Source organism: Aquila chrysaetos, chromosome 6, assembly GCF_900496995.4.
Source record: "Aquila chrysaetos chrysaetos chromosome 6, bAquChr1.4, whole genome shotgun sequence".
Taxonomy (NCBI): domain Eukaryota; kingdom Metazoa; phylum Chordata; class Aves; order Accipitriformes; family Accipitridae; genus Aquila; species Aquila chrysaetos.
Window position 1 is genome coordinate 43,317,509 of NC_044009.1, and position 27,366 is coordinate 43,344,874.

The 27,366-nt window shown below is 42.0% G+C and overlaps 3 protein-coding genes across 11 annotated transcripts in view; 1 reads left to right on the forward strand and 2 right to left on the reverse strand.

Moving 5' to 3' along the window:
• Positions 1-737: 737 nt before the first annotated feature.
• Positions 738-4,012, reverse strand: DBI (diazepam binding inhibitor, acyl-CoA binding protein). The gene is made up of 4 exons (XM_030019125.1): positions 3,884-4,012; positions 3,614-3,731; positions 1,807-1,869; positions 738-1,036 (listed from the first exon to the last, which is right to left on the reverse strand). The coding sequence occupies exons 1-4, from the start codon at positions 3,890-3,892 to the stop codon at positions 963-965; spliced, it is 264 nt and encodes an 87-aa protein (XP_029874985.1). The 5' UTR covers positions 3,893-4,012; the 3' UTR covers positions 738-962.
• Positions 4,013-4,256: 244 nt separating this feature from the next.
• C6H2orf76 (chromosome 6 C2orf76 homolog) overlaps positions 4,257-27,366 on the forward strand; it is a 41,778-nt gene continuing 18,668 nt past the window's right edge. Inside the window, exons 1-8 of one of the 5 annotated variants that reach the window (XR_005932592.1) lie at positions 4,267-4,310; positions 4,759-4,854; positions 6,123-6,275; positions 8,034-8,084; positions 11,691-11,728; positions 11,866-11,947; positions 13,083-13,177; positions 14,960-15,046. Coding sequence is in view for 4 of the 5 variants with exons in the window: in XM_041124069.1 (XP_040980003.1) it covers positions 4,845-4,854; positions 6,123-6,275; positions 8,034-8,084; positions 11,691-11,728; positions 11,866-11,947; positions 14,960-15,036 (411 nt within the window). In the remaining variant the exon portion in view is untranslated. Of the gene's footprint in view, positions 4,311-4,758; positions 4,855-6,122; positions 6,276-8,033; positions 8,085-11,690; positions 11,729-11,865; positions 11,948-13,082; positions 13,178-14,224; positions 15,146-27,366 lie in introns of those variants that run through there. The other 4 variants (XM_041124070.1, XM_041124069.1, XM_030016814.2 and 1 more) reach the window with 4 other exon arrangements.
• Positions 23,226-27,366, reverse strand: part of STEAP3 (STEAP3 metalloreductase) — a 28,727-nt gene continuing 24,586 nt past the window's right edge. For 4 of the 5 annotated variants that reach the window (XM_030016812.2, XM_030016813.2, XM_030016809.2 and 1 more), the window contains one exon: positions 23,226-26,655. In XM_030016812.2, coding sequence (XP_029872672.1) covers positions 26,365-26,655 — 291 coding nt within the window. In that variant the 3' untranslated portion in view covers positions 23,226-26,364. The remainder of the gene's footprint in view (positions 26,656-27,366) is intronic. The other variant, XR_005932591.1, reaches the window with a different exon arrangement.

Here is a 27,366-nt window from a genome sequence, read left to right on the forward strand (position 1 = left end):
TAAAAGCAAAGTCTCCTTTTCCAGCATCAACAGCTCCAACAGACTATATGAGGCTGACCAAAACAGGTAAAAAAGCCTATTAGAGATGGTCACAACTGTGGGTTTTGTAATAAACCTTTTGCTGATGATCACTGTAAGTCTCCCTGTTTGAACAGTCTTGTCAGTGTTAAGCCAGCCTATACTTGATTCACTCTTCACTGTAGGCTCAGTACATGGCAACACCAGTACTCTGTATTTACAGCAGTACGCAGTGCCAAGGGCATCAACAACTCTGCTGCCTGCGGAACCTTTTCTTTCACAGGGAAGGCTTTGTGTTCAGCTGCTGCCTCCTCCCCAGAAGTCTAACGTTGCTGTTGGGGAATAACATCTCCAAGGAAGATGATTTGGCAGTTGTTGACTAAGTCTCTGAGAACCCCAGGCAACAAATATCAAGCACCTTGTTCTAAGTATACACAGCATGAGACCTAGCCTCTTCACGATAATCTTTGTAGTGCTCCAGTTTTTGTGGGTTGCCACTCATCTACATGAGAAAGGAGGCAAAGCACTATCAGACATCACCGGATCGGTGTGGACACAAGTCCGCATGTCATGAAACACAGATTACTGAGCCCCCTCTAGTGGCACAACGACTGGAGAGGTTGGCTTGTGCCTCTTACAAAGAAGTGTTTGACACCTGCAACACAGCAATCAAGGGATGAGCTCAAGAACAATCTCTAAGGGATGACCATCACAACAGCTAAAGTACCAAATGCACTTTAATGAGTTCCAGATTTTGTTCCCAGAAGGAATTTATAATGTGTCAGTACATTAGGCAGGTATGCAACTTGCCCTGAACTACAACAGGCATGAGGAGAACCGACTATAACATAGTAGGTATTTAAAGTTATTCTCAGAAACCGGTTTTCCACAGTATTAGAAATAAGGCATGTTTCAGGTGTGCAAGTGGCTGCTATATTCAGTCTTCAGATGCCGTATTTGCCCTTTAGTTCTTCCACTTTTGTTACGTAAGCTTTCATTGCATCTTCTTTGGACATTCCTGAAGGACAGAACACAGGAATCAGTCAGATACCCTTCACAGATTAAGACACCTTTTACATGCAATTCACAGTTCCTTGCTATAGCATGTAGCAGCATGCCACCAGAGAGCAGAAAAGATAAGAAGGTCACTTGGCTGTGAATCTAGTATTAAAGTTTTAAACAAATGTGTTCAGCAGTCATAAGAAGGCAGTGTTTTGAAGCAAAGTAACATTTGTACAGACAGCAACTAAACAGTGTGTATTAGTTCTATTAATGCCATTCACAATTATTACAGGAAAGTTATTCAATCAACTTAGACTGCATTTAGATGTAGTGTCAGCTTCTTAAAACACCAGAAAAATCCCATTTTCATAGATTAGACCGCTTGTTTGGCTCATCATTTAGTGCAGAGAGCCCAGTTGCATCTTCCAGTTAGGAAAGCTTTAGAATAAACACAACAACTGGGAGGAGAGCTCAGTCTCTGGGGTACTAGGCTGAGAGCTGGAAAACAGAGATTTAGGTTTCTGCTGCTGCTACAGTTCTCCTTTGTGTAACATCTTCGGCCAGCTGGGCATTTTGCACTTTAATTCCCTTTCACACAGGCTACATTTTTCAGGATTACTTCTGCCTTGCAGAGGTAATCAAAAGTAAGTTTATCATCACAGCATTCTGACCTTCTAGAACTCGTCAGGCAACATTATTTTATTTCTTGCTGAACCACATATGCTTTTCTGACTAGATTGCCTGTGGTTTTATTTATTAATTTTTATTTTTTAAGCAGATACTTGCCTTTCAATGCATTCCAGGCATCCCACTTTGCTTTGCCTTTGAAGTCCAGCATACCAGGGCGATCTGACAGAGACAAGATAAGCAGCAGAATTAGCTTGTGTGGTCTGGGTGTAGGTAATACCTACTCCTTTCCTGAAGGCTATTTATCTCTTAACTATGATAAGAAACAATGGTTCATCTTTGCAGCTATTACTTACTAACCTGTAGTCAGGAAATCACCTCAAGGGAGCAACTTGGAATGCTATTGGTGGCAACAGAGCTATTCTCTGTCAAATTCCCTTAAGACAGCGGCATTTGAGCAAAAGAGCACCAAATAGTGTGATGTGGTTTTATTGTACTTCCTGAAGAGACTGCTGTCGCAGGACAGCTATCTGATTAAAGAACATCAGTGCTAAAGTAAAGCAGAAATGCCCTAAGGTCCATTACACACAGACATGTGAAAACAAAAGCTAGTAGCGTGCAGCTTTGAACTCATTATCCTCAAGTTAATCATAGGTTTCTAACATATAGCTCTTCATTTGTTCTGTCATCTAGGGGTATAAGCTCTGAATTCTAAATCACGTCATTGCAGGCTACACTGTGGCCAAATAGTGAAGAGATGAATGAGATATGGATGTGTACATACTTATTCTTCACGTAAAGTCCCCTCTGTCTCCTTAAAGACAATGCTTAGGATTAACAAATGGAACTGGACAGTAGCCTGTACATTGGCCACAAAAATACCCTTGTACTGCTCACATGGCAACATGACCCGCAGAGCTAGTTGGCAGCTCCACTTCTCTCTGACAAAAACCCTATTAGCTTACTCTTACACAGATTCCTTTTCTAGCCAACTCATGTTGGCTACTGCTTTACAAGAATGCAGCAACTTACAGAAACGTTGGTACACTAACAGCTCTAGAGCACCGTTTCACCTTGGCAAACATTAACAATGCTAAGGTCCAGCCACACCAAAAGGATCATATCTTAAAACCAAAGTCAGTTGTTTTCTCCCTCCATGCTGCCCATCTTGGGAAAATGAGACTGCAAGCACCCATACTTACCATTTCCTGTACACTTCACTGCCAGCTTTTAATTCAATCAACACCCAATAAACTTCACCAGCAACTGGGTCAGGAGGCCAGCACTCCAAACAAATGACCTTTTTCCTTTCTAATTCTAGTTACTCAAGCGTTACACAAGGTCAACGGAGACAGGCTTCATTCTAAATGTTACTCCTAGGCTGAAGTAGCAGGACAGGTTTTGCATAGCATGCCTGCAGAGATATTTCTGCCACGGTCCTTCTGAGATGTGATATTTAATTGCAGCTCCTATAAAACTTTCTCCTGTTCTTCCGTTTTGGCTTTCCAATACTATTTTTAGCAGCCAGTCCAGCTTAAACAAACCACCCCCCACCCCAAGTATTGCAATTTCACACTTGCATAGTTTGCCTTGCTGTTTAAGCCTGTTTAACTGAGAAGCGTCTGTATTAAAGCAGCATCCCTTGACCTAGGCAGCTACTTACCGAGAGAGGTCTCCAAAAATCCCAAACCCAATATTTGCGAAAAGGATTCTCACACCACTGCTATACGATTCAGACGACTGCAGCTGGGTTAATCTAAAAACCGCAAGTCGCACAAACCCTCATCAGCTCGGCTTACCCCTGCCTGCACAGGAACCCACGCCAAGTCGGTACCGAGTCATTTTTTGCTAAACCGCGGGACTGCGCGAAGCGAGGCACGCAACAGGGGAGAGGGTTTGCCTCCCAAAGGGCCTCGGGCCGCAGCCGCGCTGCCCCCGCCGGCCGGGGGACCGGGGCGGTACCTACCCGTGTTCACGTCGCCCACCGTGGCCTGTTTGTAGTGGCTGTAGACGTCCAGCATCTCCTGGTCTGTCGGTTGGGACTTGAGCTGCTTCACCTCCTCGGCGGCCTTCTGGAACGCGGCCTACAGGGGGAAAGACCCCGCGGCGGGGCGGCGGTGAGCACCCGCACGCTGCTGCTGCTGCTGCTACGGCGGCCGCCGCCGCCGCCAAACAGCGGGGACAGAGTGAGGTACCCGCCGGTTCCCCACAGCCCCCACCGCGGCACAGCCCGTACCTCAGACATAGCGACGAGCCCGGCGCGATCCCGACTCCCGGCGTCTGCCGCGCCACCCCCGCCGCTCGTCCGCTTCACCCCTCACCAGAGCGTTCGCTGACCAATCCCAGCGCCACGGGCAACACGGCGCCAATCGGGGCCTGCCGGGGGCGGGGAGAAGCCAGGCAAAGGGCCAATGCGGAGGCGGCGCTGGATGGGCGGGCTTCGAGGGGGGAGCGCGACGCTCGGTAGCATGAGGGGTGAGCCCGAGTATTGCCCAACGGCACGGCTTCGGGGGCGGGGCCTCCGGAGGCAAGAGGAGGGGGCGGGGACAGTGCACCTCGCAGCCAATCCCTCGGTGCGGTGGGTGCCACCGAAGGGATGTGATTGGTGGGGCTGTGTGAGGCGGGGCGAGAAGAGATACCCGGAAGCGTCGGCGGGGCAGTCGGTAGTAAGGCGGAGGGCCGTTAACGGTCGCTTTCGGGCGGGACGGGGGGTGTGAGGGCTGAGGGGAGGATGCTCGGTCTCGAGGAGATGTGCTGGGGCGGGCGGTGCTCCGCCACGGGCCCTGGTGGTGCTGCTGCTGCTGCTGCTGCTGCCGGCGGGCGGGAACCGGGCAGGCCCGGGGGAGGTTCCTCCTCACAAGAGATATTGGCCGTCAGCGCCTCTGAAGCGGGCAGCGCCCTGAGGAGAATCTGCCATGTTGTCCCTGAGATGGCGCTGGGTAGTACCTGCTCCCAGCCCTAGATGGGATCGGTCTGTTGGGTCTGCACAGTAGATGTGAAAATAGGCAATTTCCAATTGTCTGTGCTCCTGAGTCTGTATTCCTACAATGTTCTTACATGCTGCTTGGGAGAAAGTGAATTGAATGCTGTCCCCTTTTCTTTACTCTGCAGTATGCCCTCTGGATCCTGACCCCATGTGGAATAGCATCAAGAAAATATCTGTCTTCACTGTTTAATATAAAACTAGTTATTTTCAGATGCAGAGGAGTATGCTTTTTTTGATTGGCATCCTTTATTTGTGCATCGCAGCTTATTTACAATGAAAATGGAATTAGGGCTCTGGGAATTATTAACCAGGGGGATGTAAAAGCAAGTTGCCTTGTGATGTGGAAGGTCTGGGTCCCCATTCTGCAGAAAGTATTTGAAGAAAATATTGCTGGTTTGCTTTGCCAGGATACAGCTAGGACAAATAGAGCAAAGACTGGGAGGTACCTGGATACCTGCACTACAGTGGGGTGCTTAAATAATCTCCCCCCACAGCAAAAAAGGAAAAAAAAAAAGACACGAAAAAAAGAACATAAAGGGATAAATAGGTAAGAGGATCCCTTGCAGAACTGGAAGTGGTGACTGAAATGACTGCTAAGGGATAGGAGATACAGAGGTCGTGATGTGCCCCTGACTGATGTTGCAACACTTAGAATGCAGTCTTTGCTCATTGCTGCAGCAGCCGTGGCAGTTCAGCATGTGACCAGAAAGCAAGGTTGTTGACGAATACCCAGCACCAAAAATAGAGAAGTTTGCTGATGTAGGAAAGAGCTCGTTTTCCTGTGGAGAGAAAGAACCCAACGGAGCAATGCATGGGCTTGTTTGAAGAGGAGCTCGGGTTGATAAGGCACTTCCATTGAAGGTTCTGCTCTCCGTTAAAGTAGTATAAGCCCTGTAGAGCCATTCTAGAGACCTACTATTATAAATTAAATTAAACCCCTTAATTATGCAGTAGTATACCAAGAGAATTACTTGCATGTGTATGTGGGGGAGGTTTTTCCACTTTCTGTAGGGAGGTGAAAATGAGTGTTGTGTAAGAGCTTAGGCATTTTTCAGGGTATTATGCTCTCTACAACATAAGTATATTAAAAAGGTTTTGGTTTTGTTCATGTTAGTACATTCTTTTAGAGCACAAGGTTATTCATCCAGCAGGTAAAGTCTTCAGTCACTTGAAACCCAAATGACATACTTGCATTTATTCATAACATTTTTGTGTGTTTAATATGGAGTCTGGTGCTGTAGTACACAGCACAGGTACAAATACTGGACCATTTGGTGTGCAGTATCACTAATATCCTAGGCAGCCCTGTTTGTTTTGAGATCCTGTTACTGCTTCTGTAGAAATAATACAAATGAAGTCCTGAAAGATATAATGCTATTGAATGTCTTGCCATGTTTTAATCTTTGAATGAGGCCCACCTGCACCTTGTTTTCTAGCTGTGCTTGTACACAGAGGAATGGCAATAATTGCTCTCTTTAATGTTTTCCAGGTTACTCAGAATTAATTCTCATGTCAACAGAAGGCTCAACCGTCACAGTCCGTCTTGTTCGCTCTTTTGAACACCGGAACTTCAGACCTGTGGTGTATCATGGAGTTAACCTGGATCAGACAGTAAAGCAGTTCATTAATTTTGTGCGGAAGGGTAAGGGGTGGTTGTCTTATTAATTCATTTCAGTCCCATGTGTTGCTGTGTCTGCACAAGCAAGTGGAAGGGAGCAAACGAATGGGAATTCTGCGGCTTTGGTAGAGATGCCAGATTTGTGTTTGCATCTTCTCTGTGCTCTCCTCCCTTGGATGAGAGGTCTGGAGTTAATAAGAGCTTCCATGGTCAGTGTGCCATGCCTAAATTTGGATAGACTGCTCCCCCTGCCCACATCCCCATGTTTAGTCAAAAAGACAAGGGCATTGCTGCATTTGGCTCAGTGCCTCAGGCTCCTTGAGTGGCGTTGTCAGGCAGCTATTCATAAATTAACGAGAATAAATTAATAGAATTTAGAGAGCCTTTGATCCTTAGGAACTACACCAATAAGTGGAATGTGGGAACGTAAGTCTGTTTGCTATTTGTGAGAAGAGAGGATCTTGAAAAATTGGTTTTGACACTGTGAGGTCTCACCGTGCATGTTTGCTGCTGAGTTTCTGTCTCCATCTTGAGCTTTGTGGTGCAGATTTACTCATCTATGGGCTTTATGTTTTAGAAGCCTGGTTGAAAGTGGCAGTGTATCTATAAGTTAGTTAATGTAGACCAGCCCACGCAGCAACTCACTAGTTAGGGTGTTACCCTAATCTTGCAGGTGTATTTCTACACACCTGAATGGAGACATTCAAAGGGTGCAGAATAATATCACTTGATTTTTTTGCATGAAGTCAGCTTAAACAAGTCTTGAGCTGTTACAGCTGATAACATTTGAGCAACTCCTAGGACATTGCCCTAGGCCTCACAGCTGTATTGTGTTTTCAGCAGCTTCCATGTTTCTAGACATTGATAGGCATGGCAAGATCTTAGGATGCCTTTAGAAAACTACAAGCACTTTCAGAACATATGGTACAGCTGCTGGTATGAAGAATAAAATAAAAAACAATGCTAAGAAACTTGCTTTTGATGTGTGCAGTATTGCAACTCACTGCTATTTGAGACAAAGCTAGTGTCTTGAACAAGACTTTTTGGAACCTCATTCCACAGATGGATAGTGCTGTTCCTGGTCCGAAAGCCATGTTCCTTCTTTTACTGTAATCTGTTTGAAGGGGCAGTTTGAGATAACTTGTTAAACTACTGATGAAATTACGGTTTCAGCCTCCTTGCTGCCGAGCATCCCACAGGTGGCTGGGCTTCCCAAGGCCCTGGTTAAATCCCTGAGTGTCACTGGGAGCACTGGCACCAGGGAAAGTGTTAGGGTTCTTGCAGTTGCTTATGGGCTGTGTCCTGCATGGGAGTAAAGAGTTCATTTTCTACAGTTTGGCTTCCTTTTTGTGGCTGGTTTACTGAACATGAAGCGTGGCTGGGTTTACTGAACAATTCAATTATAAATGACAGTTGTCAGCTGTTTGTATAAGGTAGAGAGAGATGCTGTGCAAACCATTGACAGGATGTTCCTGGCAGATTTCTGAAGGATCAGACTCCTGTGATCATATCCTAATTGCATTGACTCACTGTCCTCATGGGTCCTTTTGTTCAGTGGGACTTCATGCTCAAGTGAAGTTAATCAGAATCAGAGTAACTATAGAATCTGAGCCAAAGATTGTGCTTTAGTATTTTATGCTCAAACAAGTCTTCTGTGTTGCGGATTTATTTTGATGTAAAGGATGCCCAGGGTGCATCCATTGCATAATAATGGAAAATAAAATATTGGAAATAAAAAAAAAAAGACACCTTTGTTTTAACTTGGTGTTTTTATTTTAATAGATGTGTCTTCAAGAACAGGACTTCCCCCTCCTTTTAAAAATTACAAATATGGTAGGTGTTGGGGTTTTTTTCTTGTTTTAATTCCTGTAAAATGCAGACATAATATTTTATACCAGTTGTTATACAATTTAAAAGATAACTGCTGTAGAATACTCATGCTGGTGGCAGTGCCTGCCTACACTTGCAACTCTTGGGGCTTTGCTGCTGGGATCATGTCTACAGAATTTGACCATTATTTTGAAGTTCTGTATTAATCTTTGAATTAGGGTGCATGTCATACATTATTTGCTAATTGATACTGATGATTTTTGGTTATTAATTTTTTATTACTTTTATAAGTGCCTTTTAACTCTGTTTTTACTCTAGTGAGCAGCTTGTGATCTCAGACGCTTTGAAATTGTAGATGCTGAAATACATAAGCACAGAGAACTAATTACTAATTGTGAAGTCAGAAAGGATGGTGAAGTGGGAGCTGAAGGCAGGAAACAGAAAATGCTTAAGACTTACATAGTTAAATAATTTACATGATATAAGAGAAGCAGGGGAACTTTGCTCAAACTAGATATGAAAGCTCTTAAACACAAGCTGATGGAATGAAATAGCCTGGTGTGAAATTTAGGCTGACTTTATCCTCTAATGTAAAGCTATGTGTGTATTTCCTTTTTGTGAAGATTGGCATGAACATGTGCAATTCATCTGTTTGGGACAGAATATACTTTCCAAATAGGCTAAACTACTTTCTTTCTTGGAGTTTGCTAACTCAGATATCAGTAGCATATCTTTTCCTAAGCTTGGTAATTCTGAAAGTTCCCTTGGAGTTTTGCTGCAGGTGATCTTCTGTCTCCCATGTTCTTGGAGTTGACAAACTCCTTCCTCTACAGTGGTTCAAAGAATTGAATGAGGAACCTACTTAATGCATGTGAATGGTAATAGACTCTATTTGCCTATTGGGAAAAAAAAAAAAAAAAAAAAAAAGCCAAGCATTTCATTCTGTGTTCTTGCTGATGGTGAAACAGATAGTGCAAAATGAAAGCAGAAAAAGAGTTAGGGATTAAGGTTTATGATAGGTCAGTGGCAAGGACTTGAATGTTACTATTATTTTTAATATATTACTTAAGGTCTTAAAATCTAGGTAACTGTTAAGTTTGAATTTGGAGGTGCCCTTCCTAGCTCTAATATCTGTGGCTTTGGCTAGATGAGGAGGTCCTATCTAGAACTGCTGCTATCAGTTGTATTCCTGGTGCTGCCTATCTCTGTTGCTAGCTCTTTCATCACTTAGAGCATCAATTTATTTTTTCCCAAGGTGTATGTTGTGGCTGAGCACCTGATTGTGCTGTGTAGGACTGAGCATAATGTGGGTGAAAAACATTGCAGAACTTTAAAACCTGTTACACCAGTTAGTGGGCGTGTACTTTTAGTGGGATGGTGCTAGCTGCATGGAAATTTTCACACAGAAAAATCAAAGCCAAGTTCCTCACCTTCCCCTCAGGCTGTGAATCATCCAGGTTCATGTTTTTGGCATCTCTTGTGTGCTCTACTGTCTGTCTTGTATTTTGGTGATGAAAGGCCGGTGATACTTCTGCGTGAGTAGTGCTAGTAAGAGTCAGATTTTTCCTTCTGCTTTGTTTGGTGGTGCCAGAAATCTCAGTTGGACCTGGCTGTCTCTCACCTTGCCTGTTTCAGCTTCCTTCTCTCCAGAATTCAGTGCCACTTTGTTCTCTCAACATCATAGATAATGCCATCACATTTTTTTACTTGGCTTGGTGCTCTAACTCGCATCTCAAAACTTATGACTTCCATTTTCTCTTCATTTCTTTGTACGCATCATTCTTGTCCTTGGTCTAGAACTCTTCTCAGTCAATCTTCTCATCTTCATACCCTGTCATTGCCATGTTTTCACTGATGATGGCAGCCTGGGTGCCAACTTGTCTTACAAGCTGCTTCTCCCCCCCCCCATGAATGTAGAGCAATATGGTAGATACTTGACAGAATCAGACTTAGAAAGTGATTTCTTACCTATTGTCACAGAAGATCTATTACCAGAAAAGGAAAGATAAAAATTTGGGTATATGATTGAGTGGGACTAAATGGGGATAAAATAGCAAAGGCTATTGAGAGGACATAAGGCTTTAGGTAGGATGAGAAGAGTCTGCAGTTTCAACTCTGTAACAGAGTTAGAGAAGCCATTTAATAGCTCAGATGAAGACATGGTAAACTGCTGGATGCCAGAGGTGGAGCTGTGAATAGGTAAAATTGAGACAATAGTTGGGAGGGTGACTGGGCAAAGACTAGAGAAAAGAGAATATGACAAAGTAGATGGAGAAGCTTAAAACTAGCAGGCAGAGGCTGGATTGTATTTGCTGTGGTAAAAAGGTTTCATGATAGTATATTGTTACTGTGATTGCTTGGTCTTTTTGAGATGCTTCTATGCAGGATGGAGCATGGCAATTGCAATTTAATATGCGTTTTGCTTCTAATACTGCAGTTATTACAACATGCTAAGGCTGCCTTATCAGTGACCTCTGCAGTGGGAATACAGAGTCGTTTTTACCTTATGTAATGTTTTAAATAAAATATTCAAAGTGGGCCAGAGTGGTATGGAAGCAGACTTCTGAACGGGAATGTGATCTCTGTTATTCTGAACATCTGAATACTTGCTTTTGGTAGTTTGAAAGTTGTTTTAACCTATATTTAACTTTCTTGCACCCTTCTCTTACCAGACTATTTCAACACATAGTGGTCAGTTGCACAAAACCAAACTAAACCAGCAAACGAGCAGGCAAGCAGAACTGGTTTTTGCTTCTTTGCTGGGAAGGGATTGATGTGTTACTCTGAATTTGTTCAAACACAGAAGCTTTGGAGTTTGAAATTTTTTGTTTGTTTGTTTAGTGCTGCATGGGCATCTTCTGACTTCCATTCCCTCTGAATCTTTGCACTCATCTGGTTTCTGTCGTGACCACATTATTTTCCCCTGTTTTTCCCTTCTGTTAACAAAGCCCTGCCCACGTTGCCAGAGGAAAGCGGTATTTCTTTTTTTTGGCATAGCATAATTTCTTAAAGTACCACACTGCACAAACATATCAGCGGTAGATATTATTGAAGAGGGTATAGCATTAAAAAGAGGAGAGGCTGTATATGTTCATGGAAAATGGATTTGCTTAACAAAATTTCTACTGTGGGTGCTTTTTTCATGAGAAGGAAAACTTAAAGCAATGATCTGAAGTGGTCAGGTTACTGTGTCTTAATCACTTGCTGCCTATCAACTTAACTGTAGTTGTTGACGGTGCATAAATGGTGTTTGTCCTGCCCCAATTGCATGTGTAAAACCTGTTAGGTTAAAACATCCTAACTGGCATTTAAATTTATGTGTTTTGACTGGCAATTGGGATGGTCATTAGTTAGTTACTGTAATTCAGCCAGCAGATGGAAGCCCAATAGGATATGGTACCTTAATGTTGGATTTACTGGTTTAAGACTGTGGCTGCAGGACTGGGAAATTAAGATGTTTTCTCCTCTTTTAGGTTGAATACACAAAATTGTTAATAATCAAAGATTTTGATCCTTACCCCTCTGTTTGTCTCTCTTTCCCCAAGTACAACTTTCAGCGTTACCTGCCTAGTAAGCCTTATTTTAGGAAAACATTGTATTTTCTTTCAGATACAATGAAGATTATTCACCAAGCACATAAATCTAAGGTATGATTATTAGCTGTATTCTTCCCCTTTTACATGCTTTAATGCAGGCAGAACTCTGCACTGTCAAACAAGACAGGGGCAGAGACAGTCCATAAATTCTTATTCTTATCTTTGTATTCTGGTTCTCTGATTTGTAGACTGGTGAACTTGTAGTGAGTTTGGAAGATGATGACAAACTGATTTTGAAAGAAGACAGTGTGCTGAAAGCAGCTGGAGTAGGTAGGAGTGCATTTGTATTGACTGAAGGTGCTGTTCATTGTGGTTGTCATTAAACTGATAACTGGCTGATTATGTTTGGATAGCCTGCTGAAAAGTAAATGCTATTCCTGATGCTCTTTACACTACTTGATAATTATTCAGGGAAGAAGGGGGGATGATGTACATTCAAATCATTGGACTGAGGGCAGCAGGTATCTGCACTCCAAATGTTCAGAATGCAAATTGTGTTTTTTAGAGGGTATATTATAATTCTGCTGAGAGTAATTTTAAATGATTGACAGATAGGTTATTAGTACCGTGTCTGCTTAGTCTTATCAGTAACATTTAAACTGATGTTTTGGTTAGAAATGTAAGTAGTGGAACCAGCATGGAATAATGAAATAAGATTAGATTTGTTTAATGTGCAGCATATAGTGCCTGATAGCCAGATTGCTCAGGAAAGCTCAAGCAGTATCATTTAGAGAATGTGCTGAACATAGCAGAGAGTTGAAACTTGACCTGATTTCTCACATTTTGACAGGGGACTACATATAGGGCATGTCTTTTGGTAATAATGTAAAGAAATGTCTGTCATGATAAAATTGATGGTCCCTGGATGTCCTTTGGGCTTCTCATAAATGTGGCTGAATGACTTTGTGGCAGCAGGGTACTTAAGGGATGTAGTTGCATTCCACCTTGATATGGACATTCGCTCATTTGAATCTGATTTGCCTAGCTGGAACGCATAACTGCCTGTGCTCTAAGTGCAGGGGTGTCGCAGAGAAAGCTCCCTCCTGTTCCTTATGCCCTCTGATTGCTCCCCAGCTAGCAACTGGGATTTCTTTCTCATAGGTTTCTTGGCTCTTTTGTTTCCTGCCATTTACTTTCTGGCTTTAAGTGACTTGGGATGTCTGTTTCATGTTTTTCTCTGGGGTGCACTGCAACTGGCCTCAGTATACCTTTCCTGAAGGTCTTTGGGTGTTTCTATAAGATGAATGATAGTTATTCTCTGGCTGTTTGTATTAAACCAGGTCTGTTTATCTGGAGGAAAAAAAAAAAGGTTCCTCAGGAAGGGGGATTATTGGCACTCAAGTCTTACGGATTTGTAATTTAGTTAGCAGAAGATTCATTTAAGCATGATTTTTATCTACCTAAGGCATAAGAGGCAATGAAGTTCAGGAGAGGGGCTGATGACAGTGCCAAATGTTGAATTAGAACTGACATTGTCCAGAGCTGCCTTCTTTCAAAAAGGTATTGATAAATATTTGTATGTATTATCCATCTTTGAAACTGGGTTTGTAGCTACAGCAGTGAAACAGTTGGATGTGATCTTTAAAAAGGTGTCAAAACATCAAAGTAAATGTTATAGTGAAAGGAAGTCGGAATAGACCATCCTGTTCTGTGTCTCTGTACAAAGAGAGGGGTGGCTTATTCAGGGGAGAAAACAATTCAAAGCTGCTTTTTATTTTTTTCAGAATAACTAAGATCAGTTAGTCATTAGTATATAGTGCGTATTTGTGATAGTAAAATGCAGCGTGCCATTATGCTATTTTGATATGTTCCAGCATATCTTGATATGAAAATTAGCTAAGTTAAGAGTGGGGTCTTTGTAGTAAAATCTTGAAGATTTTACTTTTCTTCTTCAACAAGAAGTGGAAAAGAGTAAACCAAGGAAGTGAGGTATGATAGCATATACCACTAGTCCTCATTTTGTACGTTTTCATTTAAATCAGTAAGAAGATTTGAAATCTCCTATTGGCATATTACGTTTTCCCAATATCTAGTCTGGACAAGATTTATTAGAATAAAACGGAGAATTGCCATTAGAAAATATGGGAAATTCTGAGACACGCAGAACATTTTTTCTAAGCTGCAGTTGATTGCCCTTGGCACTTTACAGGGTTGGGCTAGAGAGTGATAAATTATGAGGACATTAGATAAGTATCCTCGGGAAAGCCTCTGTGGTAGTGATTATTATTACAGCTATTATCTAGTCAGCAAAGTTAATGCTTGCCTGTTTTTTTTAAGAGCGGGTGTATGTTAATAAAGTGTTCAGTATTCATTGCAAACAGTCTTGTCTGTTTTCTAGTTGAGATTCTAAAACCCCTTCTGCTCTTTTTCTTTTTTTTCTTTTTTACAAGACAGGCAGACTTCATTAACTTCAGGTTTAATTTAAAAAACGAACGTGGAACTTATTGGCTCAGCACCTTAAAGAATTCCATGTTTAATAATTGTGAAGGCTTTCCATCAGATTTGTCTCTGTTCTGAATTAGTAATGTTGCTGACTTATTGTTTTAGAAGAGGAAGTCCTTGACCTACTGGGTTGAAAGAATTGTGACTGCTCTGAACCTTTGTGGGTCCTTTAGCTCTGCCATATCCCCTGTGAATAATTAGAGGTATTTGAAGGTATTGCTGGAGAAGCCAATTTGTGTCTTTCACTTTGCATATTGTTGAAGCCTCATGAATTAATCATCAGCAGGGCAAAAAATTAACGTCTTCAGACACATATTTTGATGGGTCATGAGGGAGAATGTAAAGTGATCTGTAAAATATTCTACTGATCCTCTAAGTATTAAATAATTATACCTACAGGCTAATTTAATGGAAAAAAATAGTTTCTTTTTCCCTTTCCTAACAGAAAAATGCACAAAAAAAGAGAAAATCATGCTTTGTTATTTTTTCTAGCATTTAAAGGCATTAGAAATGCAATAATTTAATTTGCTGAATGCTTATAAAAACAATTCTGAAGCCTGTGTTAAAAAAAATCTTCAGGGGTCTTGTGTACATGTTTACTTCTGTATATTCAGGTTCTTGTTTTGTTGTTGTTGTTGTTGTTTTTTAACAAGTTTAAACAACATCTTTAATATTGGAATATTTTTTGTAAAAATATGAGGGGGGGAAAAAAAAGTGTGTGGTGATTTATAATTGTCTTTGACCAAAAAGTTGCCAATTGTCTTCTAAGATTCTGAATAGTTGGCTGTTGGGTGGTTTATTTACTGGTGTGCTAAATATTTAATTTTTTATTCGTTCTAGCAAATGAGACCGAATTAGCATTCTTCTGTGAGGAAGATTACAGAAACTACAAAGCTAATCCTGTTTCGGCCTGGTGAAGATCCCAAGAGATTTTTTTGTTTTCCCATACCTGTTGTAAATTTTCCTTATTCTGCTTAATGAGATTTTTCTTAAAGATCAATAAATCCTAGAGGATTGCTTTGCAAACAGTGCAATTCCCTTCCTATAGAAATTAATTTCTGTCGATATGCTGAGATCGAGAGAAGGAAAATTGGGGGACATCAATGACTTTTTTCTTTCTTGCATTTCTTTTTCCTTTGCTTGCCTCTTACAATGCAGGTAGTGCGATCTCTGACCTGTGACACATGTTCTTGGTGTGATCCGACAGCAGACATTAGCTGCATACGGAGATCATACAATGCACAGTAAGATCCTATCACAGTACTAACTTCTAATGGAAATGGAAACGTTTTATGGCCAAATCACTGGGTATTTTAGAGAGCTTGAGAAGAGAATCTCTCCGTTTCAAGTCATAGCTTTACTTCTCTTCATTTTATGTTTGGTCTCTTTTGTTTAAATGATGCAGACTGGCAAGTGTTTCATGCTTTTCACTAGTGAATGCTTTCCTTTATACTCTATTCCAGCCCTCTGTAGCATGCTGAAAGGGACAAATGACTGTTGGGAGGCTTTTGTGTTCAAGGCTCAGCTCTCCTGTTTTCAGCTCTACTTCATGGAGACATCTTCATGTAAGAGGTAGCAACCTGAGTTCTGCCAGGACATCAGTGTGCTTAAGTAGGAATTGGGCATTTCTTCAAATGGAGTGAAAGCTCATGGTTTCAGTTTTAAGAATAAAACCTGAATGATTGCATTTTTGCGAGGAGAGGCCCAGTCTGCGAGCCACATGTCTTCAAGACTGGAATTGATTCTTTCGTGCTTTCCAAGAGCCAAATACTGTGTTGCTATATGTTAGTTCTTGGTAATTCCAGGCTTTCCTAATACATTAACCAAATCAAGAACAAGAAAAAATAATTATGCATCCAATAAAGTACCTTTAGATAGATACTGCTTATGAAACTGCTTTTTAGGGGGTACCAACATGGGACACTGTGCCTTTAAGACTCTCTTCACTGAAATAGAAGTGATGCTGGCTCTCTGCTTTAGCAGGCTTTTTGGGCATAGACTGTGCTAAATCAAATGGGCAATTGCTTTAGACCCACACATCTACCCTCACCTCTGGGTGAGAGCTGACAACACCATTTCCACAAGAGACTTTCCAGAGAAGTAAGCTTACCATTTCCTAGAGCTTTGATTAATTTTTTTTTTTTTTTTTTTTATTGATGTGTGCTGTGGTTTAACCCCAGCCAGCAACTAAGCACCACGCAGCCGCTCACTCACTCCTCCCCCACCCAGTGGGATGGGGAGAAAATCGGGAAAAGAAGCAAAACCCGTGGGTTGAGATAAGAACGGTTTAATAGAACAGAAAAGAAGAAACTAATAATGATAATGATAACACTAATAAAATGACAACAGCAATAATGAAAGGATTGGAATGTACAAATGATGCGCAGTGCAATTGCTCACCACCCGCCGACCAGCACCCAGCTAGTCCCCCAGCGGTGATTCCCCGCCCCCACTCCCCAGTTTATATACTGGACATGACATCACATGGTATGGAATACCCCGTTGGCCAGTTTGGGGCAGCTGCCCTGGCTCTGTCCTGTGCCAACTTCTTGTGCCCCTCCAGCTTTCTCACTGGGTGGGCATGAGAAGCTGAAAAATTCTTGACATTAGTCTAAACACTACTTAGCAACAACTGAAAACATCAGTGTTATCAACATTCTTCACATACTGAACTCAAAACATAGCACCGTACCAGCTACTAGGAAGACAGTTAACTCTATCCCAGCTGAAACCAGGACAATGTGTGACAGTGAAAGTACATGTGTGATTTCCAGAGTATCTAAATAAAAGTTCTCTTTACTTTAGATGTAGGGCCAAAGGAACATCTATGGATTGTTCCTGCCTCATTTTCTTCATCCTTCCTGCCAACTCTGGTTTAGGCTGTTTTTGGTAGCTGGTGTTACTCGCCAACAGCTTTGTTTCAAAAAGTTTTATTCTCTTGTGAAAGTAGTCTACCACTTTGTCATCTGTGATTAAAAGGGTGATTGTATCTTTATCTTGTAAGCAGTCCTGTGTCACTGAAGTCATCTGTGTTCTCTTGGGATTCAGATGCTGTTATGCATGCTCCGATGAATTTGTGAGGAGAACTTACCACTTGCTTCCTCTTTCTGTCCAGGCCACCTTTCTGTTGCTGGTACCTGCTCCCCAAACATGGGCCCATGTCTCAGCTACCTTCTTACACAGTCTGTCAAGTTTGCAGATTAATCTGGTTGATATGAGTTTGTACTCATCTTCTCAGATGGTTTAAGCTAATGCATTGCACTCCAGAGTATACCAGCTTTGTTCAGCCAAATTTACAATAATGAAGGTAACTTTGTAAGAAGTAGATGGCATACCAGAGAGATCAATGTCTCAGACTGTCCTACCAAGGCATGTAGGTGATGTCTGTCAGCACACTTGGCTGCTCAGACTGAGCAAACCCTGTCATTCTTTTCTTCCTGTTCTGGGGATTTGAATTTGGTCTCCAGCCCTTTCGGATAGATTTGGATTGGTTTTGTGATCCCTTTTCTCTAAAGCATTTGTGTTTGAAAGAGGCACCAAATTTTAACAACTGTCCTTTCTGGGCTAGGACAGTTACAAATGTTCAGTACCACATCGAGTGTGGCACAGTGAAAGAGCAATTCTACAGCATCAGTGAGAAAATGGTAAATGTTTTAATGCAAATATTCAAGAATGATGTATCTGGCTCTCCAGATTAGCTTCTCTTTCCAAGGGAGGAGTTAAACTACTGCTTTGTGAGCTCAGTTAGCTCTGGCAATGGCACTTCATTGGCTCCTTTCTGCAGCAGACAGTAGAGCCTTTTGTAATGCTTTCAATTGCCATACTTGTAAACTGGTTTCTTCTTGAAGTGTTTTTCTACTGGTTTGTTTTTTTTTTTTTTTAATTGGACCTTTAATAATTCTTCTTTCAAATAAACCCCACAAAACTACAGATAATAGCTGAGAACTTGTTAAGATAGATGGTGTTCTAACATTTTTTGGTGGGATATGGTATAGCTTTGTGTCAAAGTAGATTTGATTCCAGGATTGTTGAGTATTGAATGAAATCTGTGAACGCTGGCTAATAAATTACTAAAGACTGAGATGTCTTTGCCCATGTTGTTATGAAATCCTCTTCTATTGAAGGAAACCACCTACAGAGTTGGTACCATGGTTTGTTATCCTGGCAGCAGAGGTCATGAACTGCATCGGTTTACAATTCTCTTAATCAAAGGTGGCTTCTCCATAAAGTGTAGTGGGGTAAGTCATATAGCTTTGCGAGTGTTTTTAGACGTCGTGGGGTTAATAAGGACTCATCTTTCAGTATGATGTCCTTGGAGCCTTTCACTAGCCTTTTTTTTTTTTTTTTTTTTTTTTAAACAAGAACAGCATCCAGAGTGGATGCTGAAATAAGATACAACTTCTCCTGGGTTATAGCACTCTAGCAGGGAAAGGCAGTCAAACTGGAAGCTGGGGGAGTGTGTGGGGCTTGGGTGTTTCTTAGAGAAAAAAATCACTTCAGAGAGACTGGAGTTTTGGTTAGGAGGTGTGGAAGAATAGCTACTAAAGGAGAAGAGAGGAAATTAGGAAAGGAATTATCCTGAAGAGGAAGAAGCGGTAACAGTGTAACTGAATAAACACACAAAATCTTGAATGTACAACACTCTTGGCACAGAAATACTGGAGTAGAGCTGTTTTTTATAGCACTAAAGGTATGAAAATGGTGCATTTTAATATTTTTTGGAATTGAACTCATAAACTGCTGGAATAGGCATCTTGGTTTTTCTGGTTTTGTCACGTTATACTTTCTGCATGCAACAGTTTTTGTGTATTTTTCTGTCCAGAGGTAGTTATGTTGCCTCTTGAAGAAGCAAGAGCTAAGAAAACTGCTGACATGGATAGCTGAGTTAAATGTTGCCAGTTACCAATGGCATAAAAGAGTCCTCAAAGATCTGAAATACACCACCATTAAAGCTGGGGAACTGCTTTATCTGGTGCAAACATTCTGTCTTAAAGGCGATCCAGAGAGATGTTGTAAGCTGTGGCGTTTCTCTTTCATTCCCTGCGAGTATTCAGCACATCCCCTGACGGATCATTTACTTAAAAACAAGCTTGCAAGTAACAGTCCAAGAGTTACCACAGCCATGCGAGGACATCTGTGGGCCCTGTCCTTGGAAGCTAATAGCCACAGAAATCGTGAGTGTCCAGAGGTCAAGAATGAAAAACCAGAACATGCGATACTCATTCTTGGTCTCATGTGACTGATAGGATCCTGGCTTCAGAGCAACGGCAGCCGGCTGGAGGCATTACAATGCTTAAGGGAAGTGTACACTTTTGCTTATTGAACAGTTTGGACTGAGCTCAGTCTTCCTGGTTGGTACCCGATCCTCCTTCCATGACTTCCTTTTCATAGTACTACTTGGCACAGATTTGCAAGTGATTAATGAGTCAAGCAATGATGCTCAGTAGACAACTTCGCTACTTTTCATATTATCAGGACATTGACTTTTCCCTACTACCTACTTACCTATTGAGTTAGAGAAACAGATGCACCTTTGCATGTTTTCCCCTTTGCTTCTTGCTGCCACCTCTGCTGATTTGCAGTGCTTTAATGGTTAGGTTTGCACCTCATCTGATATGCAATAGTAGCATTTCCTGTGGCAGTGAATGTACAGGATTTTTTTTTTGTATTCATGAAGAAATAAGCTTTGAAATAAAGAGGAGACCTTTTCTACTCTTGTCACTAATAGTGCACAACAAAGGATCCTTTCTTGTTTACAGGAGGACTTGTATGGGACAGCACTGTCCACTGGTCAGTGGAAACAAAAATGTTTTTAACGTAATGCTTTGTATCTTGGAAAGAAACGAGAGAAGTTACATCAGGAATGCAAAAAAAAATGCAGCAAAAAGCCAAGACCTATTGCCATAAACTGTCTGCAGAGAAAGCCACCAGATGTCAGCACAGCCTGTTCTTTCATTCTCCAGAACCTGTGTAAGCCAAGAAATATGTAACGTTTATGAAAAGTGCTTATTTGTGAATTGGTTTAGCCTGCAAAGTCTGTGCTAGGGTTCTGGTGATGAAAGCTGAATCTTTCCTTGCAGAAAATATTTCTTTTTATATTAAAATCAAAAAGCGGCAAATTGAACTGCTATCAGTGCTTAAATTCCTGTTGTTAGAGAGCATCCTTTGCAGAGCCAGTTCCAGCGTATCTAAATCTTTGCATGCTGTGAGGAAGCATTTGCCGAACATTCATTTGAAGAATTGTCTGGAAAAGATCAGTGTTAATTTTCTGAGGTTTTGTGAAGTAGACTTTAAGTATACCTATTTTTTTTAAACACAAGGAAAACCACCCAGAACAGACACACATGCAAAGCAGAGCAAAACATCTTCAGCAACACAGCTTAAACACACAACAAATGTATCCTCCATGCTTCTGACCCTAAGCTCCTACTATTTCTTCCTTGTAGTGCAAGGGCTGAAGGGAACCTGGCACTGCGCTCTGCGGGCCACGCTTTCTGAGCTGTGATGAGCTGATATGGGATGCGAGTTTCAGAGCTCAAACCCAAGCACTGTGCACAGCTTTACGCTGTCGGTGATTGAAGCGTGCATAGATGCTGCCTGGTTAAAAGGGTAAACTTGAATTGTTGCACAGGGACAAGGTGCGATGGAGCTTTCTGCTGAGATTCTTGTCAATTTTCTTGCAAGCAGCTTGCAGATGCCAGGGAGACTATTGAAGAGAGGAAAGTTAAGTGGCAGGTAGAGCCTGCGTGACCTAAATTCTTCTTTCCTTCTGTTTTGGGCTGCTGCTTTAGTTCCTTTCTTCTAGCCTTGTAGCACTGGTGTCATGCTTAGGGTTTACCACAGCTTGCTGTGTATGAGAACTGCTTATTGATTCCAAAGTATCACTCAAACACTCTTCACAATCCGGAGGTGATAGCAGCTGTGCAGTCCTGTGCTGTCTGCAGGGGAAGACTACTGTATGCATGGGTGCAGCCAGCATGGTGGTGCAGGTTGGTTGGGAGGTGTTATTCTCGCTTCTCTTCCTTCTGTACAGCACCCAGTTCTGCTTCGCTGGGGACCAGGACCTTGTCTTGAAGCATGGCGTGCGTGGCAGATAGCTGAGTGGAGAGGTGGATGTTTGGGCTGGTGATACAGTAGGGGAGAAGATGGGGCATAGAGCTTTCATCTTCCTGTAGATAGAATATTTTTTACCAGATATGGATTGTACCTTTTGTTCACTAGCATTCTCTCTGATAGCAATAGATTCCTTTGTAGTGGGCCCAAAGCAGCTAGCCAGAAGAGTGGGAGTTTCAATTGGTAGAGAATACATTCAAGAGCTCAGTATGACAGATTAATACAAGAATTTACCTTTGTATGTCCACTTCTGCTCTCTGGCATGTGACTTACAGTGTTATGTACCAGGAATGTCAGCAAGTACTCTAAGAACTGCTGCTGTCTGCTCTCATTCCACATCTTGGGAAGGTTTAATTCTGCTTTGTAACCTGAAGCCCAGGGAACATATTCTTTAAGCCCAATTTGGGAAGCCCCTTTCGTTCAGTGAACCGAGACTTTTAAAATGGAAGGTGTGGTAGCAGTCTGGTTTTTTACACTACTTTGAGGTCACATCTTTGGCTCTATGCGTGTATTTATGTCCATCCAACTGCAGGACATCAGTTGGTTGTAGGGTCAAAGCAGCAATCTAGAAATGAAAGCCTTACATCCTAGCAGTTAGTATCATGGCCATTTCTTCACACTACTCCCAAAGCAAATAAACCTGGTTTTGCAGAAAGCAGACTTGAATCTTGCACAGCAACTTTGTTTTCTAGAGTGCTGAATGAGACAGCTACTTAAACGCAGACATCTGATTGTAGATAGCTCTTTAAGCCAGCAGGCTGGCATGCAGCAGCAGCAGCTGAAGCTAGCTAATTGCAGATCAGATATGGGAAACAGATAAGAGTAACTAACCAGCTGAACAGCAGCTGTAGTGGTTCCTCCAGTGCTGAGGTTTCTAAATCTAAAGCAGATTATCTTTCTAGGAGGACTGCAGTAGTGCCACTTTAAGCCTTTGAAAGGTTCCAGTAATACTATGGCTTGTAATATGTGATCCTCCTGACTGGCCACACAAAACGGTTATTTTTAGTCTTTGATTATGAAAGTCCTGCTGCACTAAAAAACCTCATGCAGAAATTCTGCAAAACTGATGCTGCTTATTAAGGCACAATAAACAGATAAAAGAAAACTGTCCTAGTGTAATGAATCTCGTTCCTCAAACCTGAGGCACAGTCCACAGATCCCGCTAGCTCAGTGCGTGAAATTTTGAGCTCAAGGATCTAAGACCAGACTTTTGTTGCTGATTGTAGCAGGTCATGCAGCTGCACTGGCCATCTTGGAGAGACTGGAGGAAATATATTGCATAGAGGTGCTGAAGCAAGTGCATCCCCCTAAAGATTTAACTGAGTTTGATATATCACTTTGTAAGTAAATCCCTGAAGAGCAAGAAACCAATTGCACTGTTAAAAGCCTTGTATTATAAAACAGAAGGAGTGAGAGAACTGTACCTGCAGAGGTTAATCTTCAGCACAGGAATTTAAATGAACTCATTAAAATCAACTTACAAATTAGCTCATTAAAATGCAGCACCGCAGATCCAGAAGTTGGTTGATCTGGCATGCCACTTCTATGAAGAAGTGACTTAAGAAACAGAGAACAAATTGATAGTATTAAAATTCCCTTTTTCTTTCCAGTCCCATAAAACCTCATCTGGAACACCCTCTTCCTGAACTCTGTATCAACAACACTTTTTATTTAGTGAATTAAGCTTTTTTGATCCTGTGCTACACGTGCTGTGTAATATCACTAGTCTCTTGTAACGAAATGTATGTCTGTACACACTTGTGCCCTCCAACATGCACAACAACTCTGTAGTTGAGGCCCTGGCACCATGGGTCCCAGCAATGATCATTTTCACTTAATATGTTGATAAAGAGACTCTACCAGCTGCTGGCTATAGTGGGTTTTATTTCCTAGTGGTTAAATTCTAGATAATCACACTACTCTACTACTGCCATTAAAGTAATGGTATTGTTTACGGGGAGAAGGGGAAAAAAGACTCAAACAAGTTCTGATATAATTATATAGACCTGTTCAGAATATCTTTTATATAAGTACAGATGCCAGTGATTAAAACTGGCCTTACTCTTACAGCTTTTCAGTTGGTTCTTACATATCCCAGAGGCACATAGTAGGCAATGCAGAAAATAAAAATATAAAGAATTTACATTCCAGCTATATATTCTGCAATAATATATATATGTGTGTGTGTGTACATATATACAGAGAGAGAGAGAGAAACTCCAAGTACAAAACCAGTTAATTGGTAAATTTTAAGCTAACCTCACTGAACGCCCTATCCACATAAAAAAATGCGTAGGGAAAAGATAATTGAAACATTCCTCAAACTACTTTTCAGCATTCCAGAATCAGAAGAAATTACTCAGACTCTTGTGTCAAAGGTTTTAAGGACCGGATGCCTACAGAACGGACCATGTGAAATGCTGTTCTGCATTTATAGGAATTGGTTTCAGTCTTTAAAAGGGATGGTGACTGGCTGGACAGTATGTTGGCACAGGCATTACCTGGAGACACTTGCCTGGCCTTTTTTTAGATGCTGTGGAGCTGCAGTAGCTGTGGGGATTTTGAGCTGGCTTGTCTGTCCTTCTGGGCTTGTGTCCATATGAAAAGTACCATGCTGACTCACTAATGGAGCCAGCTCCTCAGGTACGTCCGGGTGCCTGACTCTGCTTCTGCTCATGAAACCTGTCCCTTTGCCGTCGATGGGAAAGGGTGTGTGGGCATGAAAGTCATGTAAACAAAGCAAAGGTGCAAACCTTACTTCTGCTGGGCAGAAAGGTGAGTCTAACCTTGCAGCAACTCACAATAAAACCGCACCTTTCCCCTTGAAGACAAAGCCTGCAAGCCTGTGTAATGTTCTTTCCCTGCCTCTTAATCCTTTTTTGTCTTTTGTTACTAGGCAGTAGTCTTGCCTGACCTAAAGATATGAAAAGAAGCTTAGGTGGGAAAAAGAGGCATTGGAGTACACTATTGTAAGCAGAAAATGTGTAAACTGGTGCTTTCATCTTGACTTTGCTTGATAAAGAAATGGAAGAGAAGACTAAAAGAACAAGCTTGCTGAATCCAGTTTTCCCTGGAGGATGAGTTAAACTGGAGTAGGTGGAATTATACTCAGGTGAAACTGTCTCAAATCCATGTGGAAACTTGATCTACTATTCAACCACAATTAAATAGTGCTGGGTAATCAATCTGCTTGGTGAGTGATTTGATCAGGTGCTGATTTGGGCTAGGTTGTGGAGGTGCATTGGGAAACCTGAATAACCACAGCTTTCTGAAGGGGACAGTGGGAAAGAATGGTACCTTCCCTGTGTTGCCAAAAAAAACACAAAACAAAAAAATCAGCTGATTATGAAATCTAGGCATTTCCCTCATGCCGATTTCTTTCCATTCAGTGAAAAGAAGTGGCGTTTGGAGACTTTACTGTAAGCCTTAGGCAAGAACTGAAATCCCTCAATATCATCACTGGCACCGTGAGCAATAATATTTGGAGAATATTATTCATTGTAGTTATTTGAGGCTAAACAGGGAATTGTTAAGTTTCTCTGTGTAGAAACCAGGTTACAGAAGCAATGTTGGCTTGTAGAAGGGCTTATGTGCCCCAAAGTTTATAATTTCCGCCCCCCATTTATGTTAACTGGTCTAGTAACAAGTACTTTCTTGTCCCACAAACCGTACTTCATTTGATGCTGATAGCTGTTTTTCAAAGCAACACTGAACAATGAGTGGAGTCTTAACTGTAGGAAAATGAGGCTATTCTAGCCATGTCCTTGTATCTGACGTTACTGAGGTACTCTTCTTGTGTCATCCTGATTGCTTGCTTTTAAATGCACTTTTGTGAATGGCTGTCCATTCTCTGTTTGGTGATTTGGATGTCCAAAACCTAAGGAATTATTCTGATAAAGAGCAAGAGCTTGAAGGGATAGAAAGTGACAGGTGGAAAATGAAATTAGGACAGAAATCTTCATTGCCCTGTACCTTGTCCAAAGTGGGTGTGAAGTCAGAAGAGCGTTCGGTACCTGCTTTGTGATCTAGCAAGTGACTTTTTAAGTTGCAAAGCAATGAAGGACTGTGCTCAAAACGTACAATTGCTGTATTTTCATGTTGTGGGCAAGACTCACTGATCACTTTGCAAGACCATTTGAAGCTGCTGTTTTGTCTGCATAAATGGGCATGTTCAGGTGACAGTGATTTCTAAAAGCTTCACCCTATTTGATATAAGGCCAGCTGAAAGGCCTTGGTTTTCTCCATGTAATTTTGTGAAGCAGCAGGTCTTGCCAATAATTATCTTTGCTCTATTTCCATCAAATATTGCTTGAAACTTTGGCTTAGTAAAACAGAGAACATGCAGCAGCAGCAGTGGTCATCTCAGAGCCAGCGGTGGAGACCAGATGTGTGTTGTTAGGGACATCTATCTCTTCAAATGCTTTTATACTGCTGGAAAAGGTGCTTTATTTCCATAGCTTATAAACATGCACCAGGCACAGCTTACCAGACCAGAAGTGCTGTCTGTATTTGAGAGAACAGGGATACTTGGGCTTGCTGTGAGGTTTGGATGCTTTTAGTAAAATCTGCAGACGCTACATGACGTGGATATTGCTGTTCTTACTTGTCCATTGAGTTCACTGAGGAGACCAAAACCAGGGACAATTCATCTTTCTAAACCTCACTGCCTTGATTGATCCAGACACTCAAGAGGCAGGATATCTTTGCTGTCATAAACCCCAGAAAATCTGTGCTACTTCGTATTACAAAAAAAAATAAAAAAAAAAAGGCATTGAAATTTATGAGAGCAGCTAGGGAAGCAACCGAGAAGTACTGGTCCAGGGAGCCTGCCAGCCAGCACCTCAAGTGACTGAGCTGACTAACAGAGTCCATCAGTTTCCCATGTATATTAGTGCTGCTAGCTCAGCTTTCACAGACATTTTTAAGGCAATAATTGTCCTAGCAAATCAGCAATACAATTTAACTACTACTGTCTAAACTAGTTTCGTGGTCATCCATTTTCTAAAGTCACCAAATTTTATTATTTACCCACAATACAATTATACCAAAACATACATATATTTAAGAAAAAGAAACACCTTTATAGAAATGTTGATAGTGCTTTGAAATCCTCTGTCACAGCTGGGACTCTGTTAGACGTTGCTAGAGGTCTCCCCGCTTGAATATTCCCCCGTTGCGCTGGGCAGGACAAACTTCACGTATCTTCCCTTCTCCCAGCCCCTCCTGATTCGGAGAAGTCTTTGCTGGATGCAGGGCAAACTGAAGATGACTTTTGCTAGGATCACAGTACATGGGACGAGAAGCGTGAGGGTGTAGGTCGGAGGCAGGTAGAACTTGTACTGGTTCTCATCGAAGGCCCTTGACCATCCATACGTGAGTGTGTGCAGAGTGCTGATTACCAAGGCAATAAATCCAAGGGTGGACTAAAAGGAAGAGAAACATGCGCCGGTTAGCAGAGGACCTTGTGCCTGGCTATTTTCCTATATTTTTTTACACTATTTTGTAAGTGTACATAGCACAGAGAAAGCAATGAGTATTCCTGCGTTTCTTGGACAGAATAAAACGTGACTGGAAGCCTTTCCTAGGTAGCGTGCCAGACCGCATTTTTCTTTTTCTAATCAGAGGTTAAGTGTGATATTAGAAACTCAGCAGGAGCTTCCCAGAAGATGCTGCCAACTCGGCTGAGAGGTGGGCTCCTGCCTCTGTGCGAAGCAGCAGCCCCCAGCCCCTGCGGAGCACGTAACTGCGGGCAGCTCACCAATGCTCCTCCCGAGCCGCAGGGGCCAGCTCCGCTGCCTGCCGGTCCACGGCTGGCGAGAGGCTGCTGACCGGTGAAGCATCAGCATCGTGGCTCTGGACCAGCAGTTGGCACCGTCACAAGTCGGTGAAGCTGTAGCTTCGCACAGAACAAAGACACCTTCGGGTAACTGCTGTCATCTACAGGAAAATGAGATTGTGGAGACAGAAGTGCTCTGTTCTGAGGTGAGCAACAGCCCTGAAGGGTTTCCTCCTCTGTCCTAGAGATCTGTGTTGGTTCATGAGCCAGACCGTCAGGCTTTATGATGGGCTAAGTCCTTGAAATGGGGAGTCAAGAGCCCTTTATCCACTCAGGGAGGCAGTAAGAACTCAGGCCC

Coding starts and splice junctions, on each gene's coding strand:
- DBI (XM_030019125.1), bottom strand. Junction 1,870..3,613: donor GGTGGGCGACGTGAACACGG/GTAGGTACCGCC, acceptor TGTCTCTGTCAG/ATCGCCCTGGTATGCTGGAC. Junction 1,037..1,806: donor TGCCTGGAATGCATTGAAAG/GCAAGTATCTGC, acceptor TCTGTCCTTCAG/GAATGTCCAAAGAAGATGCA.